General features: G+C 40.9%; 1 protein-coding gene across 1 annotated transcript in view; it reads left to right on the forward strand.

Annotated features, from left to right (window-relative positions):
• Window positions 1-787: 787 nt before the first annotated feature.
• The window catches only part of APOB (apolipoprotein B), a 50,888-nt gene continuing 33,287 nt past the window's right edge, over window positions 788-18,388 (forward strand). The window contains exons 1-12 of the mRNA XM_054970013.1: window positions 788-894; window positions 4,173-4,211; window positions 8,300-8,412; window positions 8,985-9,130; window positions 10,782-10,935; window positions 11,115-11,270; window positions 12,388-12,512; window positions 12,736-12,818; window positions 13,996-14,218; window positions 15,380-15,607; window positions 16,490-16,607; window positions 16,706-16,852. Of these exons, the coding sequence (XP_054825988.1) occupies window positions 840-894; window positions 4,173-4,211; window positions 8,300-8,412; window positions 8,985-9,130; window positions 10,782-10,935; window positions 11,115-11,270; window positions 12,388-12,512; window positions 12,736-12,818; window positions 13,996-14,218; window positions 15,380-15,607; window positions 16,490-16,607; window positions 16,706-16,852 (1,587 nt within the window). The 5' untranslated portion in view covers window positions 788-839. The remainder of the gene's footprint in view (window positions 895-4,172; window positions 4,212-8,299; window positions 8,413-8,984; window positions 9,131-10,781; window positions 10,936-11,114; window positions 11,271-12,387; window positions 12,513-12,735; window positions 12,819-13,995; window positions 14,219-15,379; window positions 15,608-16,489; window positions 16,608-16,705; window positions 16,853-18,388) is intronic.

Consider the following 18,388-nt stretch of genomic DNA (forward strand, 5'->3'; position numbering starts at 1 on the left):
ACACACCAGTGTGCAAGCCTTGAGTATAAATCTGTAAGGGGGAAGGGGTGGAGCCAAGGGAGGAGTCAAACATCTGAAACCAAAACCTCCAAACGTGATGGGTTGGTTCAAAGAGTTCCATTCCACTAACAGTAGAGCCTACCTCTTCTGTTGTACTGTTGCTTCTCCAGGGGAAGCCTCCACAATTAACAGAACAGAATTTTTGGATTCAACCCCCTACAGTGCTAAATACTGGATCTATGTTTTGAAGTATACTAAGATCTGATAATCTGACTGCTGATCTGGTTCAACACCAGGTACTCAGGTCTTGTAGAGTCCAAGCCGCGTTTCTGTAAGGATGTTTCACCTTTGATGGTTTTGTGGTCCGAATAACTATAGTGTGCTTAGCTCCACTGTATCCTTCCTCACCTTCCAGTATTCCTCCCAATTCAGAGTTGCAGTCAGTGATATTCCAAGCATGCAAAATATCCTTTCCCTGTTAAATATAAGCTCCATTTCTACGAGTCATAGTATAATATACATTAGTGTGCCCAATGCAAATAATCAGCAAGTGGGCTAAATAAGAAGACTGAGTGATTGTTTTTGTCCTTTCATGCCTTCGGCACTCTGTCGCTGGCTAAACCAGCCCAGAGGAGCCTTCTGTGAATATTGCAAAGAGGCTCCAGGACTCTAACCTTTGGACCTGTTGTAATTTGCTCTGAACTTTCTAACCCGTTTGGCTCAGCTGCTTGCTAGGGAGTATATAAGGACAGGTCCAAGACAGGACGCTCAGTCTCTCTGACGCTGGCCCAAAAGGAGGAGAGGAGAGGGCGCAGGAGCCACCGGGTCCCTTGCTCAACATGGGCCCCCCACAGCTGTGGCTGCTCCTGCTGCTAAGCAGTGGTGCTTTCACGCGTAAGTAGCATCTTGCTGTGAACGTGGAGGAGGGGAGGGTACTTTTTTGTGCTGTGCATGAAATCATCTCCTGTATAGGATATCAAAACTGGCATGGGCTGGGTATGCCAAGGAGAATCATCAGATAATAATGTGGATGTTCTCTGTGTTATATGAGGTTGCCGTAAGGGACTGTGACCTCTTAAATCCTTGTTAGATCTTTTGAAATTTGATACATGCACACGTTCATCGCATTTGGTATATGGCTAATTCGTTTTACGTCATATGTGCTGTTCGCATGGGGCGGCTTTTTGCCGATCGGTATTCAGTGAGCATGGCTACCTCTTCTCCTTTAAAGAGATGTTTGAGGTTATATCATTTTATCGGTCTGCTATGATGTGAATGGGTCGCACAGTTTGCGGGGTGGTACGTGGTGGCAGGCGTTCTCAAGGTACCGTGTGTTAGATTTTGATCAAGGTCCCCAAGATAGTTTGTTTGTTTAATTTCTCTGTGGATCAAAACATCATTTTTCTACCTTAACAAAATGAAACAATGCTACTAAAACCTTGAAATTTAAAGCAAAAGAGTGCACTGCATTGACTAGAACATTTGTTGCAATTGTTAGCTACAAACCTATATCCTTGAGGACATCGTAAAGGAAGAGTCCTACAGAGACATACTTAGGAATAAATCTCATTAGAGGGACTGATTTCTCAAGTACATATGCATAAGCAGACTCAGAGCAAACAATGTTTATGATTAGGATGTCGGTCCAGTTTAAGTCAGTGGTTTCATGCCAATGTGATGGGGCTCAAGATTATAGCATAATGCTGAATGCATTCACTTTAGACTAAACGCCCATCAGTTTTGATACAGTTTGCTTCTAAATGAGCATGCTTAGGATCAGGACATGGGAGGGCAGGAAGATCTCAGAAGCTAAGCAGGATCGCTAGTTGGATGGGGGACCACGATGGAAGACTGCAGAGGAAGGCAATGGCAAATCCCCTCTGCTTCTCACTTGCCTTGAAAGCCCCTTGCTGGGGTTGCTTTAAGTTGATTGTGACTTGACAGCACACACACATATGTATGTAGGATCAGGATGTGACCATAGTGCAGTTGGCTATGGTTTACCTTCCTTTAATGCTTGATAGTTTGGCATACTTCAGACAGCAGGTCTGTGGCTAATAAAATCTGATTCCACACACTTTGGATAATGCACTTCCAATCCTCTTTAGAGATCATTTGCAACTGAATTTTTTGAGCGTGAAACAAAAAATCCACTTCCAAACGATAGCTAAAGTGGATTGAAAGTGCATTATCCAACGTGTGCGGAATCAGCCAAAGTTGCGTGGAAACTCACACCTGTTGAGGAGAAGAGAAGCTTGGCATGTTGAATTTTCTGTGAGCAACTTACTGAACCCACTGAAATAGTAACAACTGTTCATCAGCTCCTGGTTATAAAGGTTGGTTTAGATATTACGCCAGATAAACGAGTCCTTTTAAGAATTCAAGCAAAGCCTATGATTGATCACATTCTACTACTTTTTGTAGTCAGGCTGCCTCTGAAGAGGAAGCGTCCTTTTTAACCATGTCCTGTCCTTTGAAAGAAAATGTGAAGCATTCTAACATGCTGCAAGCAGAATGTATGCTTGTATGGCGAACAGATAAGACTGTTTGCAATATATTGATTTTCAATTAAGCAAGCAGTTACATCAAGAGATACCCTGCGTTTTCCTTACTCCTCCACTGGCTTGGATCCATCACAGCATTTCTGCGAATGGAAGGATTTCTGCATGTGGAACATGATTTCCTTGCCTCCCAGATCCTGCTACCTCCCCACCTTCCCCAGCTCCTGAAGGAACATTTCAGGGGATGTTTGGGGCTGCAGGGGAGGGGGGGGAGGAAGGAAAGTCATACCCCACAGATGAAAATCCTTCTGTCCAAGGAAATGTTCCCATGGATCCAAGTCATTGTAATTCACTAATGTAAAAGATGGCTTATACCAGAGGTTTATAAAACAAAATTACTCTGGCAGTTCAAGCCACAAATTACTTCAATATTTTGGCTCAATTAGGCCACTGTCTGGGGGGGGGGGGTTAGAGTTACCAGCCTTCAGGTTGTGGCTGGAGATCTCCTGGAATTACAACTGATCTCCAGGCCACAGAGCTCAGTTCCCCTGGAGAAAATGGATGCTTTGGAGGGTGCGCTCTATGGCATTATACCCTGCTGAGGTCCCTCCCCTCCTCAAACCCCACTCTCTTCAGGCACCATCCCCCAAATCCCCAAGAATTTCCCTACGTGGAGCTAGCAACCCTACGTAGGGGCCTGGAAGTTAAACAAATTATATATTAAAAGCATAGGGTATTTTCCAGCATCACACATAATTGGAACTATCGATGTCCTTTTTGCATTTCTGTTTCAGTTTTTAGCACATCAAAAGGCTTATTCCTCTGTAGCCACTTGCTGAAGTCTGTGGAGTTTAGCCCAACTGTGAAGAGTTGTATCCCCTAGGATCAAATTTTCCTCCCTTCTCAAAATACAGGGATTAACAATGTACCTATATCACTCTGCCTGGAAACTCTTGCAAAATGTGTCCAAAGTGCAACGTTGCAAAATCCCACATGATCTTCCTCTGTATTGCTGTGCTGATTCTATGATAAACCAGCAACAAGAAAAGGAGGGCTGCGCCAAGCATGGAGCAAAAAGCAAGAGGCAATTGGTGCAGTGAGAGAATTAATCTTAATTCACTCTGAGACTGCTGTGCATTTTGTATACCCTTCCTTCATCAGGGGAACCTGAAATACATACAAGAATAAATGAAAACCTTAAAAGTATTAATTAAAAACATACTTTTAAAAGATAGTGAAGAGTCCAGTTGCACCTTTAAGACTAACCAACTTTATTGCAGCATAAGCTTTCAAGAACCACAGCTCTCTTCATCAGATGCATGATGCATGCATCTGATGAAGAGAACTGTGGTTCTCGAAAGCTTATACTACAATAAAATTGGTTAGTCTTAAAGATGCTACTGGACTCTTCACTATTTTGTGACTACGGACTAACACAGAACTCCTCTGGATTTTAAAAGATAGAAATTAAAAATCCCCTTCAATGAAGTGTATGCAAAACATGTAGGGGATTTCAGAGTCAATTAAAATTAATTCTACCACAGTACCAATTCTCTCTCTCTCTCTCTGTTCTGTGATAAACCAGACATTTTACTTTTGGTTCCGGATAACAATTGCTTCTGGGCTTGGAAGAACGTGTAAAACTAATTGCAATTTAATTTTCCTTTACAGAAGATGACGGGTCAGAAAGTGAAAATTCAGCTTGTTCAAGTAAGCCCTCATCCATTTTTTTTTTGGTAATAGTTTTGTTTCAAGTTGCCTAAAACACCTATCAGTGAATTCTTAGTTTTGCCTTTCATAGAGTGAATGTTCACCAAAAAAAAGAAAACAGAGTTGTGAGCCCACTGTGTTTTCCTTAGATGTACAATCTTGTCTGTCAGGGGAAATCAGTTGTTTGAAGAAGCCTGCTGCCCGCAGTCCATGTCAATTGATTAGAAACTGGTGGCAGCCTCCTCTTCCTGCCCAAAGCAGTTTTATGAAAAGGATAAACATACATTTAACTGAGTACCGATTCAGCAATGTCTTGCTTCTCCACACTCTCTTCGAGTAGATATCAACATTCAGTTCTCTGACCAGCATGTCTGTCAAACCCATTCCAAGGTGAGGTTGTGGGGGGAAAGCCAAGCTCAAAAAACAACTGAACCCATACCTATATTCTCAAAAAGATACCTGATCAACCACCACTACCCCAAATAACATAGTTTCTAACCTAAGAAACCTCCAAAGCTTAGAGACCATTTTGTTTCAAATATGCTGTGAAAATAAGTGGTTGTAGCTGCGGATGTCAAAGGTTTGTTCTCTGTTTTGCATGCTGTAACCTGCTTTGAGCCCACTTGCGATGAGAACAGGCTAGAAGACCAACAAAATAAATAAATAAATAAATTAGTTCAGTTTTAAAAAATTATTTCAGTCCAAAGAAAATTCTAAGAAATAATGACATTTCAGCCAAAGGGGCAACAGAAAATTTTTTTATCAGCTTTATGTACCTACCTGTTTATTAATCTACATTCACTCATTACAGGGAATGTTCAAAATAGGACAAGGCTGAAAATCATATGTGAATTCTGATAATCCCAGACAACTTTTTGAATAGCTGATAATTTGAGATTTACTGAATGCTGTTGCCTGTTATTAGCATTCACATTCATATATAGAAAATGTGAGCAAACTAAGTAGATTAATCAGGGGTTGTCAGAATTTTTATCACCTGATTTTAGACATGGAGCATTTACATATAATAATAGCTTGGAAATAAATGGCTAGCAGATGGAAATATGAAAATGAGAGAAGTCAAGAATCAGGAAAGGTTGATGAACAGCCTCTGTAAAGAAACGTATTTGTTCCTGACTGCTTGGCTTGATGCATGGCGTTCATCTCGAGGGTCAAAGTATATCGATGAGTTGGTGTTTTGCTATCTTTCGCCTGATAAGCTTAGCTTTTCCTAGGAAAGCACTTTAGCACCATCTACAGGACTCGCTTGCCTTTTCATCCTAACTCGGGGAAAAAATGTTATGTATGGCTCGATTTTTTCCCCCTCTTGATACTTTTTAACGTATATCTGTTTAAAAATTGGATCCGCGTCTACTTCATCCAATTGCATTTGATCCATGTTGAATCAAAAATAAGAATTTGTACAGGAGGGATCAGTAATGGGGAAAACGATTGTACAAAGAGCAGAGGAAAAGGTCATGTTGTCCTATTAAGTATGATGAGATGTCTTCCCATCGAAGCAAGTGAAAGGCAATGAAGTTCAGTGCTTGTCCTTTTGGTACTCCCAGTGCAACACTGAGAAGAGCCATCTCCTTCTAAATCCATTGACTTTAATGGACTTCCGACGAAATCCTAAGCAGAGTTACTCCGAGTCCAGACTAAGCCCATTGATTTCACTGCTTAAGATTGCACTGTCGATGTATTTAAGTGCGTATTTGGCAGCTGTAGCTCACACATTCTGATAAATTGCTTGGCATCATCAGGATTGAATCCAAAGGATGTTTTCCAGTATCATAAATCTCTCTGCTCCCTGTGGAAGAGGCGGTCAATTTTTGCCAAGTCCCCTCTGCCTTTAGGTTTCTGAAAACCATGATATGCTGATAGAGGAAACAGAACCTTTAGCAACAGTACAGGAGGTGAAGTGGCAAGGGTGGGATCTGCAATGGGAGGTGGATCGGCAAATATTACCAACCTCCATTCTCTGGCAGAAAATGCTCTTTGCATTTCTGCCCAGGTTATTTGCCGATCGATGCTGCATACCTGAGATTCATTGCTACACCCAGGAATCTTTCCAGCTGAAAAACGGCTAAAGGTGACTGTTCCTATCACTTGTTGATGGAACTGTGTTGACTGGAATAAGTTTTCTTGCCAGCTGGACTGCACTATTAGAGCTATCAGTGCAGACCATCTTTTCCATGGTATTTGCGCACTGTAAAAGTCTAAAGTAACAACAACAGCAGTGTGCTTATAGGTCGCCCTTCCGTACTCAGAGCATTGAACGAAGTCAGTATTATTATTATCCCCACAATGGGGCTGAAAGAAGCGGCTTAGCCAAGGCCACCTACTGAGCTCATGGCAGAAGTGGGAGTCAAACTAGCAGAGTACTGATTTCCAACCCAACCACTTAGCTACTATGCTACAGCAGCTTCAGTCCTGGGTACTGGGCAGGGGCAGGGGGGAGTTTCACAATAGAGCAAAGAGCAGCTCCATTGGGCAGTTTGCAGATGTTAAAACAGCCGCAGCAGTGGAGGGGGACCTCCAGCTGCTCCTCCCCGCAGGATGTGGTTGCACCTGGAAAACACAAAACTCCGATCCTATATGTGATACATAGAACTTGTGTTGTTCTCCAACAGACATGAGGACTTTCTCGCGTGCAGATGAACCCTTTGGCTGTACAGTGGGAAAATACAGAAATGTGTAAAAATATGAATGATCTTTTTTTTAAAAAAGATATCCCCGTTTTTTTTCTCCCATTTATTCAACGTAGGTAACTCTAACCACAATTGTAGTACAAAGCACCCGACTGCCTTTGCTTCCCCAGGCAAGTGGCCTGAGAGGCAGTAGACAATGTACTTGTGGACCACAAAGACTCCCATTCTGCTGTGGTGAAATTTAGCAGCCTCAGCCTATAGATAACCATCATTCTCTCCCTAATTGTTGTGAGCAGAATACCCTCTGTAGGAGGGATAGAGAACTAAGGGACTAGAAGAAAGAAGCTACAGATAAAATAAACTTTTTAAAAAAAACTTCAGTTCAGAAACTAACACAAATGGTTTCATATAAAAGATTTTTAAAAGTTGCAATGTAACCAATCTTTGTCATCTGCAACTTAAATTAATAGTCCATATTATCCCTCGCTCTGATTAAATGTTATTCTTGATGTATGTAATATGGTCCTTTTCTGTGACGTGGACATATCAGTCTCCCAGTAGCACTATTCTTTTAGTCCTGTAGCTCTGTGGTCCTAAGCTGCCAGTGGTGTAGATCCATCCTACCATCCTCCAAGAAGTCTTTCTCCAACCTAAGAAGCCTTCTTCTAGCTTAAGCATCTCTTCCTCCAATGGAAGAGCCACTTGAGCTGGCGGAAGTCTATTTAGACTGGAGCAAGGCCTCAAACTTTTCTCAGTGGAATGGGAGAAAATGGGTAAAGATCCACCCCAGTGTTTTAATCTCTGACCCCGGTGAACTCCTTCAGTCCCCTTCCGCCATGTGGAGAAATTCAGATAGTGTTGAATGAGCAAGTGCGGCTGAATAAATTCAGGGAGCAGCTAAGATTTTCCACTCTTAAAGATATTGTATGAGCATAGTTAGTAGCAGATGGGGAAAAAAGGTGACAATTCACAGATTGCCATTTTGTGTATACTTGTCAGGGGATTCCAGCTAGTTCTAGCTGCCCATACACTTTTATGGCATATGCATTTGTAGCATTCACACTTCACATTTTTTGGTGCACATACACAAAAAATGCAATACATGTGAAATGGACCTTAAATGAAATAAAGTTAACATTGTGCAAGGTTCTTCTGACTACCCAGGGGGCTGTGAGTGGGAAACAAAATATCGTTTAAATATCTGTCTATAGATGTGCAAGCCCCATTCATGTTTCTATGCACAATTTACTCTATGAATCAGAATTCAACATGCAGAACATTTTCTGTGAAGCAAAGGAAACAGCTGAACTGCCTGCAGAATAAGAGCTCTAAAACCTACTTGCTATTTTTTAAAATTGTAGAAGATTATAATGATTTAAATCGGAAAAAAATATCTGTAAATGAACAAATGCATACTTTCTTGTTTATGCCTTGTAGAAGACACAACCAGATTTAAACACCTTAAAAATTATGCCTTCAACTATGAAGCAGAAATAACAAGTGGAGTGTCAGGAACAGATTCACAGACTGGCTCCAAAATTATCTGCAAGGTAAGAAATGAGGAAGGGGAAATCCAAGTTAAGCAGCTCTCTCATATGGATATAACACCATAGTTGGTGTAGAGACATAACATTCCTTATCTCTTAGCCATGGCTGGGAGATTGGAAACGCCCTGCAGTACCATGCCTTCTGTGAGAATTTGCTCGTTCCTTTCTGTTTGGAACTAACCATGGTGTGAAGTCATTATATACACCACTATTAACACATACCATGTCAAATCAGATTTGGCAAATTGCAACACAGATTAGAAATAGTTTGACAGTCTCTGACTTGAACAAACTATAGTCATTTCTGCATTAGTGGGGGGGGGGGTTAACACTCCACCATGGCTAGCTTTGAGAAGAAGAAAGGGAAATTTGTATGAGGAGAAAGGACAGGGGAGAGAACATGTGAAGGGTGCCCCCCTCCTCCTGCCTGTGATTATGAGAATATTATATCTACACAAGTTGCTGTGATTAGTAGATTCTCACTCATAGCGTTTAATGGTGGGCAGTTTGCTGAAATCAGTCTTAAAGCTGTATTTGTTAATCTGTTATATGACATCATGCCCTTTCCATTTCAGGTTGACCTGGAGGTCCCACAACTCTGCAATTTCGTGATGAAGATAAGCCAGTGTAGCCTCCGAGAAGTGTCAGGTATTGGCCCTGACAGAAAGGCTTTCTTAAAGAAGTCAAGGAACTCCGATGAGTTTGCTGTTGCCATGTCCCAGTAAGGAAAACTAACTAAATTATCATCTATGAGAACGTTGTCCTTCATTGTATAGCTATATAATCCTTTCCCTCTGTATGAAAGGGACAGAACAGTGGTGTTCAAAAGGCAGACCTGGAGCTGGATCCTGCCTAAAATTGCACACATGCAAAGGATTTTTGCCAGTTCCTCCTCCCATGATAGCCTTCTGACTCCCTCCGGACTATTCCCAGGGGTCTCCCAGGAGCCACATTTTGAGGGCATTTGGGGATGCAGTGGGAGGGCGGAAGTTAAGTTGGAGTTCAGTGGACCAAAATTTTTCTGTCTGCATAAATGTTAGGCTAGATTAAAGCCCTAGTGTATAGATTGTTAGTTTTAAATAATATCCGGGAATAGACCTAAATGTTTACCTCATTTTGACCCCGCCACTGGGCACCCAGCAACATCCCATTACATGGGCCAGTTCAAGGTCAAGAACACTGATCAAACTGCTACTCAACCAAACATTCTTTCTAATGTGAGGGCTAATTCTGTCTCACGTTCATCGAACAGCTTGTCTCTGGTTCACTGAGCATACTAATGCTCTTAGTGGAAATATGTGTGTGTGTGTGGAGATGAATGAGCTGCTGGACAAACACTGTGAGGAGTGAGAAGTCGGTCACACTATTGGAAATGGCGGGGTGTTTGCTTGAGACCGTGGCAGTTGATCTAGATGAAAGCCTGCCTTGGAAGGGGAAGAAGAAATCTTAGAATAATGGATCTCTTTTGCCTATACAGGATAACACACAGGGAAGGGAGAATTTCTGTTCTTACGGCTTAATTATTGAACATCCCATTGATTTCTCACAGTTAGAAGTGCCACAAAGAAAAGCTATTATAATCCATTTCTTTTTTTTTAAAAATCAAACAATATAATAAGTGTTTTGGTTTGTATTGGTCACATAAACATTTTGCTGGAGTTGTAACATGTCAGGCACAGCCGTACATGGGAAAGGAAGGATCATGCCCGTAGTTACTGCAGAATAACTACTTTTTGTTTTAAAAAGTTCAGCACTGTATGCAACATACAAAAGAAATGAATTAATATTTCCTTTGCATATTACATATATCCAGGGCTTTTTTTTCAGCTGGAACGCGGTGGAACGGAGTTCTGGCGCCTCTTGAAAATGGTCATATGGTCGGTGGCTCCGCCCCCTGATCCCCAGACAGAGGGGAGTTTAGATTGCCTTCCGTGCCGCTGGAACAGCATGGAGGGGGATCTAAACTCCCCTCTGTCTGGAGATCGGGGGCAGGACCACCAGCCACGTGACCATTTTCATCAAGGGTGTTTTGATGAACCCTTTTCATCAAGGGTTGCAACTTCTTTATCCGTATGTGAATGTAGATACTGTTGAATGTGTTTCCTCTTGGTCCACACATTTGATCAGAAATCCACCACATCTCTGGCTGACAGCGAACTATATCATAGAATTATGGAAGAAAAAATGAGATATTGGTCTCAAAGAGATGGTGGGCTTCTGCATGTTAGGAATCTGAAGTCAGTGTGTGCTTACATTGCAGACGAAAATCCCCAGCTCATTTGGTTTTGGGATATCGTATATGAAGCAATCATCTTGACTTGTAAAAGATGTTTTTTCTTGTAACAAATACCTTATTTATTTGTTTTTGACAGGTATGAGCTGAAATTCAGTGTTCAAGATGGGAAGAAGGTCCAGTTATATCCTGAGGAGAATGAACCTGTACACATACTTAACCTCAAGCGAGGCATCATCTCGGCTCTTATAGTGCCAATGGAGACAGAAGACAATGTCCGTACACTTTCTATGGTAAGTTGCATGGTCATCAAGCATCTTATTTTCCTCAAATGTATCCCCTGAAACCAGTTACTTTGAGACCAAGATGAAGTCCCTACAATCAGTGGAGAAGCTAGCCATGAGTAATTAAGCATAACTCCAACTGACTTTGAAGATGCAAAATAATATTATTGATGTTTCTCTCATTCAAGGATACTATATATGGGAAATGTGACAGTGACATTGAAGTAGAATCCAGGAAAGGCAACACAGCCGCAGGAATTACGATCAGAAGAAACCTGAAATCCTGCGATAACTTCAACCCCATCAGAAACTATGTCAGTCCAGTTGCTCTCATTAAAGGCTTGGTAAGCAGACAAAGGCACTGTATAGGTTTTCCACAGTATCATGTATTACTGGTACAATAGGCATTCAAAATCCTTACCATAGTTATTTTAATGCTAAAGTTTCCAACTTTTCAATATACTCTAACCAGTCCATTTTTATCTTTCCTTCAAAATGCTCAGGGTGGTTTACTTGGTTTTTCCTTCCATGTTTTATCCTCACAACCCTACAGAATAACTGGCCAAAAGTCACCCAATGAATTTCACAACTGAATGGGATTTGAACCTGTTCGACCACATCCTAGTCAAAATACTCTAACCAATATTCCTATCTAGCTTTTGCTCTGCCAATATCTACTTTCTGGAATAGTAACAAATCATCTTCATTAGAGCCAACCAAGACTCACAATGTGTTATGTGAAGTTAAATTACACATAACTGATTCTTATACTGGATTTTTAAAAAGTAAAGTAGGAAAGGAAAAGATGTTTTTGATATGGGCCACGGTGATAAGTTTTATCTGCACTTTGCTTGGGCTTTCAGATGGTAATGGAGGAAGCTGCTTGCAGATTATATTAGCTCTGTGCAAAATATCTCAGGTTATACTGAGGCACATTTGTAAAGAGAAGTAATGGCCTGCCCTTTGGAAATGCAGAAACCAAGCATTACCTTGTTCTTTCTCTGAACTGAGGTACCAGACATGTTAGTTTGCTGACTACTAATCAGAGATCTCGTCTGATGCAATGGTTAGACTTAATCTCACTGGGCCAGTCATTCTCTCTCAGCCTAATCAGGGTTTTTGTGAGGGGGAAATTGTATCACTCATCCATATATGCCACTCTGAGCTCCTTGAGAGAAAGGCAGGAAGTGAATATTTAACAATGAATGAAACAGCCATTTACCAAAGTGATATAACTTAACTGTGGTTTGAGTATCAGTAGTATCAGGTTAAGCTGATGATTTGTATTATCCCGACAAACAGTGAGTACAGTGTTACCACAGTTCTGTGCTTGGTGACTCACCTAGAGAATCGGGAGAATGGTAAAATTCCCTTAATCTCTGGCAAGTACAGGTGACCATCTGGGCAAATAGTTTCATGAGTGGTGACTGTATACTAACTCAGCCACCACCTTTTCCACAGAATGTGCCATTATCCACTTTGATAAGCAGCAATCAGCACTGCAAGTACAGCATCGACGCAAAGAAAAAACATGTTGTTGAGGCAGTCTGCTCTGAAAAACACCTGTTTCTGCCAGCATCATACAAGTAGGTTGCATTTATTATTATTATTATTATTATTATTATTATTATTATTATTATTATTTATTAAATTTATAGTCCACCCTTCCCATGGATGGGCTCAGGGCGGATTACAACATGCATGTCATATGCCTTTACCATCCCTTATTGGATATTGCAACCACGGTTGAAATTTATACTGCATATTCAGACTAACCAACAAAACGTACTTTTTTTTGTTACTAACTAGAAATCAATATGGCATGATGGCACAAGTCACGCAAACTTTGAAACTCGAAGACAACCCCAAAATCAACCACAGAGATATGGATGGTAAGGCTGTACGGTAGTGATGTATATTTTAGTGGATAATACTCATCTTGCCACAGAGAATACACACATCTCCAGACACCCCCAACTTAGCATAAGAACAGTTTATGCTTCTTTCATTGCTGTTTCATGCAAACATGTGAACCTGCCCAAATTAACCCGTCCTTTGCGTCTGGTTGTTTCAAGCAAAAATGTTGTGGACTTTCCACTCCTTTCTCATTCAAAGTATTAGGATTGGAACAGTAACTCAAATTAGCGGAAAGAATACAATTTGATACCCTTCCAACTGGCAAGAGGCTGATTAGCAGTTATGCTGTGATATTTTGGTAAAGAAAGTTTTTGATTTAATTTCAACCAATGGGTTGTCAAATGAGTTTTTCAGCTAAACATTAGGAAGAACTTCTTGACTGTTAGAGCAGTCCCTCAGTGGAACAGGCTTCCTCGAGAGGTGGTGGGCTCTCCTTCTTTGGAGGTTTTGAAGCAGAGGCTATAATGGCCATCTGACAGCAATGGTTATTCTGTGAACCTAGGCAGATCATGAGAGGGAGGGCAGGAAGGGTTACATTATGCTTAGTTCTTGTGGCCTCTTCTTGCATGCCCAGAGTAAGGCCAGTCACCACCTTGGAGTCACGTAGCAATTTTCCCCAGGCCAGTTTGGCAAGGGATCCTGATGGAGTTTTGCCATCTTCTGGGCATGGAGCAAGGGTCACTGTGTGTTGGAGAAGGAGTATTTGGGAATTTCCTGTATTTGGCAGAGGGTTGGACTAGATGACCCTAGAGGTCCAACCACGTGATTCTATGATTCTGTGACTGGGACACTACACATTGAATTTATCACTGCGCTGGTTCTCAAAATAGAAACATGAGCCCTTTTACAATAGTTGTCAGGAGTTCAGAGCTGGTTAAACTTTACTGTCAGGCCTATTATAGAACAATTTCATTACAGAGACACTGCTGAGGCCCCAGGCATCCTGAGGGTAGGATAATCAAAAAGAGTCCAGTAGCACCTTTAAGACTAACCAATTTTATTGTAGCATAAGCTTTCGAGATAGAAGGTGGACAGAAGGTAGATGATTTCTGGTTTCAGGGATATTGTTATGGTTGTTACATTTCATCCCCTCATTTTTGTGAGTCCCAGAAATGCAACTGGGCCCATCTGAAAATATCTGTTTCTTTACAGTTTCGGGCCTGCCGAAGAAAGGACTATCTTTAGAGGGCACGGAGACCAAATCTTCCAGGCATGGTGATGCTGTTTTGAGGGTCCTCCAGGAGCTGCAGAAACTTTCGATCTCCGAGCAGAATCAGAAAAGAGCTGCCCTCTTCTATAGATTTGTAACTGGACTGAGGGGCTTACACAATAGTACTCTGAGTCCTCTTGTGCCAAAGTTGATGGAAACTTCCAGGTAACTTATCAGTAAAGTTGAGTAAACATGCAAGAACCCTCAGTGAAAACACATGGATCGTACACTGGATGTAGAGCCATAAGTTCTGAAACACAGAGACAAAGCCAACAGCTTTGGTGTTGCAACTGAAAGATATGCAACTCCGAATACATGTCAGAGTGAACATGTTCGGTAATCCTGTATTTTGACTATTTCAAAACTTTCCACTTCTATCAGAAATGCAACATGCACTCACAGCACTAATGCATAATGATATCTTATGTTTTGGTATCAAAACCAATACATTCTCCATTATACTCGCCTTGAGGATAATTTTTAACAATCGTATAGGAATGATAATCAATATAACATAAGAATGATACTTCTCTACCATCATGGATCATAAAACTGAATAAAACTTCACAGATTCTGATGTCATCAGGGACAGTCTTGGTTTGGATCCCATCTAGTTAGGAAATTAGAACTTTTGAGGAATTAGAGAGTTAGTTAGGTGCAGGTCAGTATGTTGGACATGGGCATAGAAAACCCAGATTTAAAAATCAGTTTAGCCATGAATGTCACAGAGAGAACTTGGGCCACTCACCATTCTTCAGCTTCACCATCTATGCAGAGTGGTGAAGACAAATTAGGGAAACACCATGTGCACAGATACAATTTTTCTGGAGGAAGACACTCTTGTGATAATTAAATAGTGCTATTCTAAGCTAGGGTTACATCCATTTAAGACCATGGAAGACAGAGACTTAGAAGGGTATAACTCTTCTTGGGATGGCACTGTAAATCTTGGTAGCAATACCTTGAAAATTAGTTTCCAAGGGATGGTGCTATGACTGAACATTGTCATGGAAGATTATCAAACTGCATAGTTTCTAATGGTTCCCCCACCCCTTTACACAGGAATTTTGAACCAGAATAAGATTATGGAACTGTTGTTGTACATATGACCTGTTCTTTATTGTATATGATTTGCTGGGTGTTTTTATTTTAATTCATTGTAATTTACCAGCTACATCTATATATAATTGTGATTAATAACTTCTAAAAATAAATAACAGCTGTATCAGCTTTTTTTTTTTGCAAATGGGTTTGTGCGCTTTATGATGCAAATGTGGCTTCCCCATGAATTAGACTTTCAAATCAGTCTTTCTTTTCCCTTTCCAGTGCAGTCACAGTTCAGGCTCTGATTCAGTGTGGTACCCCAGAGTGCTATGGAGCTATCCTTCAGATACTGAGAACGGGTGGAGTTGATCCACTTGTGGCAGATGCTGTCACATACAGCCTGGGGCTGCTGCCTTCTCCGTGTGCTAAAAGGATACGAGAAATCCTTAACATGGCCCAGTATAATCCAAGCCGAGCAACTTTTTATGCCCTGAGCCATGCTGTCAACAGGTAGGTAATCAGTGACAAAATCAGTCCTCTTAGGGATAAGCTATGGGTGCTGCATTGACATTAATATACTTGGAAATTAAAAAACATAGCCTGTTTTCTCCAGATACTCACATATTCCTTGTTCAAGGGAGATAAACTGCATAATGGATATAGAAAATGCAAGACATGGGCTTGGATCGCTCATAAAAATTTTACAAGTAGCAAAGGGAGTCATTTCCCCCAAGTTCTCCACCTATTGTGATCACTCCCCCATGCTTCAGAAATAGCAAGGGGGGGCTGCATTTGGGGACTGCAGTGAGAAAGGGAAGCAGGGAAGTCACACTCTGTGGACTGGAATCCTTCCATCAGCTGAAAGTTTAGATAGTAGTAGGATGTTATAATTTCTTTCCTCTTAGTGGAGAGGAAGTCATTTTTGTTAAGGATTGTAATAAACTCCCAAAGTCAGAAGTAGCTGCCTTTATTTTCTAACTGTACCTATTCTCCTGAAAATGGTTTGGGAGCCTAAAGTATATTCTGCCTCTCCGTTCAATCATTCATGTGTGGCAAGGCTTAACAATACAATCGAAACCACCTTGCAATAAAGATTTCACAGTTACAGTGCACACATGCTTGAGCATAATCATGACATGACACACAAAACCCATGGAAGAGATGGAAATGTTAAAAGTATAGAAACTGGATCCAAAGCAGTTTTTTAAACCAGTTCCCCTTATGACTGAATCTGTGAGTCATCTTGATTAAATTTTGAGGGTATTATCAGGAGCCGGATGTAGTGGCTTTGCAAACCAGATGCAGCCCTCATTGCGGCTGGTTGCCTATTGCTTGCTTTAAGAGATCATTGCAGCTTTCGAGGATCCTTCATTCAGTCCTTCTGTCTTCCAGGTTCTACGATGAGAATCGGATTATAACAGAGGAAATAAATGATGTTGCAAATTTTATGACGTCACTGATTGGCGACAAATGTCACGGCAATGATGAACTCACGTACCTGACTTTGAGGGTATTTTTTTTTTTAATTGGTGCCCTATCTCTTGGTTACCTGTTATTATTCTATGACCGGACAAAAATAAAGTTTTAACGTTCATATGCGGTTCACAGGCCATCGGCAATATGGGACAAGTCATAGAAGTCGCCAAACCTGAGGTGAAACATTCTCTAAGATCATGTATGGGAAATAACGCTGCATCATCTGCAGTCCAGAAAGCAGCCATCCAGGCACTGAGGAAAATGACCATCACTGATGAGGTAAACAGAAAGTCCTGTGGTTTTTAAAATTCCTTATAAAGGGAAATAGAGCTGTAATGTCATGGAATGGTTCCAGACAGCACTTATTCTTTTATTTTATTTGCTTTATTTTTACCCCACCTTTTCTTCCCAATGGGGACCCAGAGGCAGCTTACATCATTTTCCTCTCCTTCGCTTTATCCTCATAACAGCCTTGTGAAGTAGGTTGGGCTGAGACAGTGTAACTGGCCCAAGATTACCTGGTGAGCTTCCATAGTAGAGGGAGGATCCAAACCTGGGCCTCCCGGATCCTAGTCTGACCGTTTATCTACTATATTACATGGGTCTCATTTGAGGATTTTAAACTATTCCAGTGTTTATTGCATGAATTATCTTGCTCTTACTGCATTGTTTTCTACTTTGGCATAGTTTATGACATATATCTGAAATTTTTGGTACATTGTTTCTAATTTTTGTAATCCGAATCCTACTGCGTTATTTATTAACTGTCTCATACTTTTTGATGGCATTATTTTACAGTTTGTATTCTGCTGGGAGTCTAAGAGCTAAGCTACAAGAGGTGAATTACATGAGGATGAGCATGTGAAGGGGGTTGCAGTGTTAGCCTGGAAGCCGAGTTTTAAAAGAGATCGGAAGGCTTTGTCAATTTTCCCTCTCTACAGAGCCAGGGGAGATAGCTGTTCAGAGGGTTTGTTAATTTCCTCTTTGCCTTCTGAAGGCTCTGTCTGTTTCACCTCCCTTTCTAGGAGGCAAAGAGGAAATTAACAAACCCTCTGAGCAGCTATCTCCCCTGCTCTGTAGAGAGGGGAAATTGACAAGCCCTTCCAATCTCTTTTAAAAATCAGCTTCCTGGCTAACTTTGTGACTCCCTTCACATGTTTGTTCTCTGGTAATTCATCTCTTGTAGCTTAGCTGTAAGTGAGAAAGATGGGCTATACGTATAGTAAATTCAAATAAATAAATATTTTTTCATTGATTGTGCTTCAAACCACCTCCATTTTATTTTTCAGTATCCATAACTGAGCATTCCTTGTTTAAGCTGGAATCAATCGCTTCTAATTTTTAGATTTTTTTAAATTGAACATTGGGGATGAATCTATCATGAATTGATATTACAAGCATCTAACAGGAATCCCACCCTGAATAAAATGCCCTCAAGAGCCAGTGTGGGATCATGAGTAGAGTGTCCGAAAGAGAAAAAAAGGCATGGGTCCAAATCACCTTCAGCCATAAAGTGTATTGGTGTGACCATGAAATAATCATTTTCAGCCTAACCTAACTCAGCTTTGTTGTGAGGACAAAATGTGAAGTAGAAAACCATATATCCTACCATGAGCTCCTTGGGGAAAGACTGAGATTGGCAATGTAATCCTAAATAGAATTACCACCTTTTTAAATCCATTGAAGTCAATGGGTTTAGAAGCATATGACTCTGCTTTGGAGTGCACTGTTTATTTGATGTAAATAGAAAGGCCATTAGTCCAGGGAATGAGTTTTTATTCACAAGAAAAATCTAGCTCAAATGTATTGATTTGC

Source organism: Eublepharis macularius, chromosome 1, assembly GCF_028583425.1.
Source record: "Eublepharis macularius isolate TG4126 chromosome 1, MPM_Emac_v1.0, whole genome shotgun sequence".
Classification (NCBI taxonomy): domain Eukaryota; kingdom Metazoa; phylum Chordata; class Lepidosauria; order Squamata; family Eublepharidae; genus Eublepharis; species Eublepharis macularius.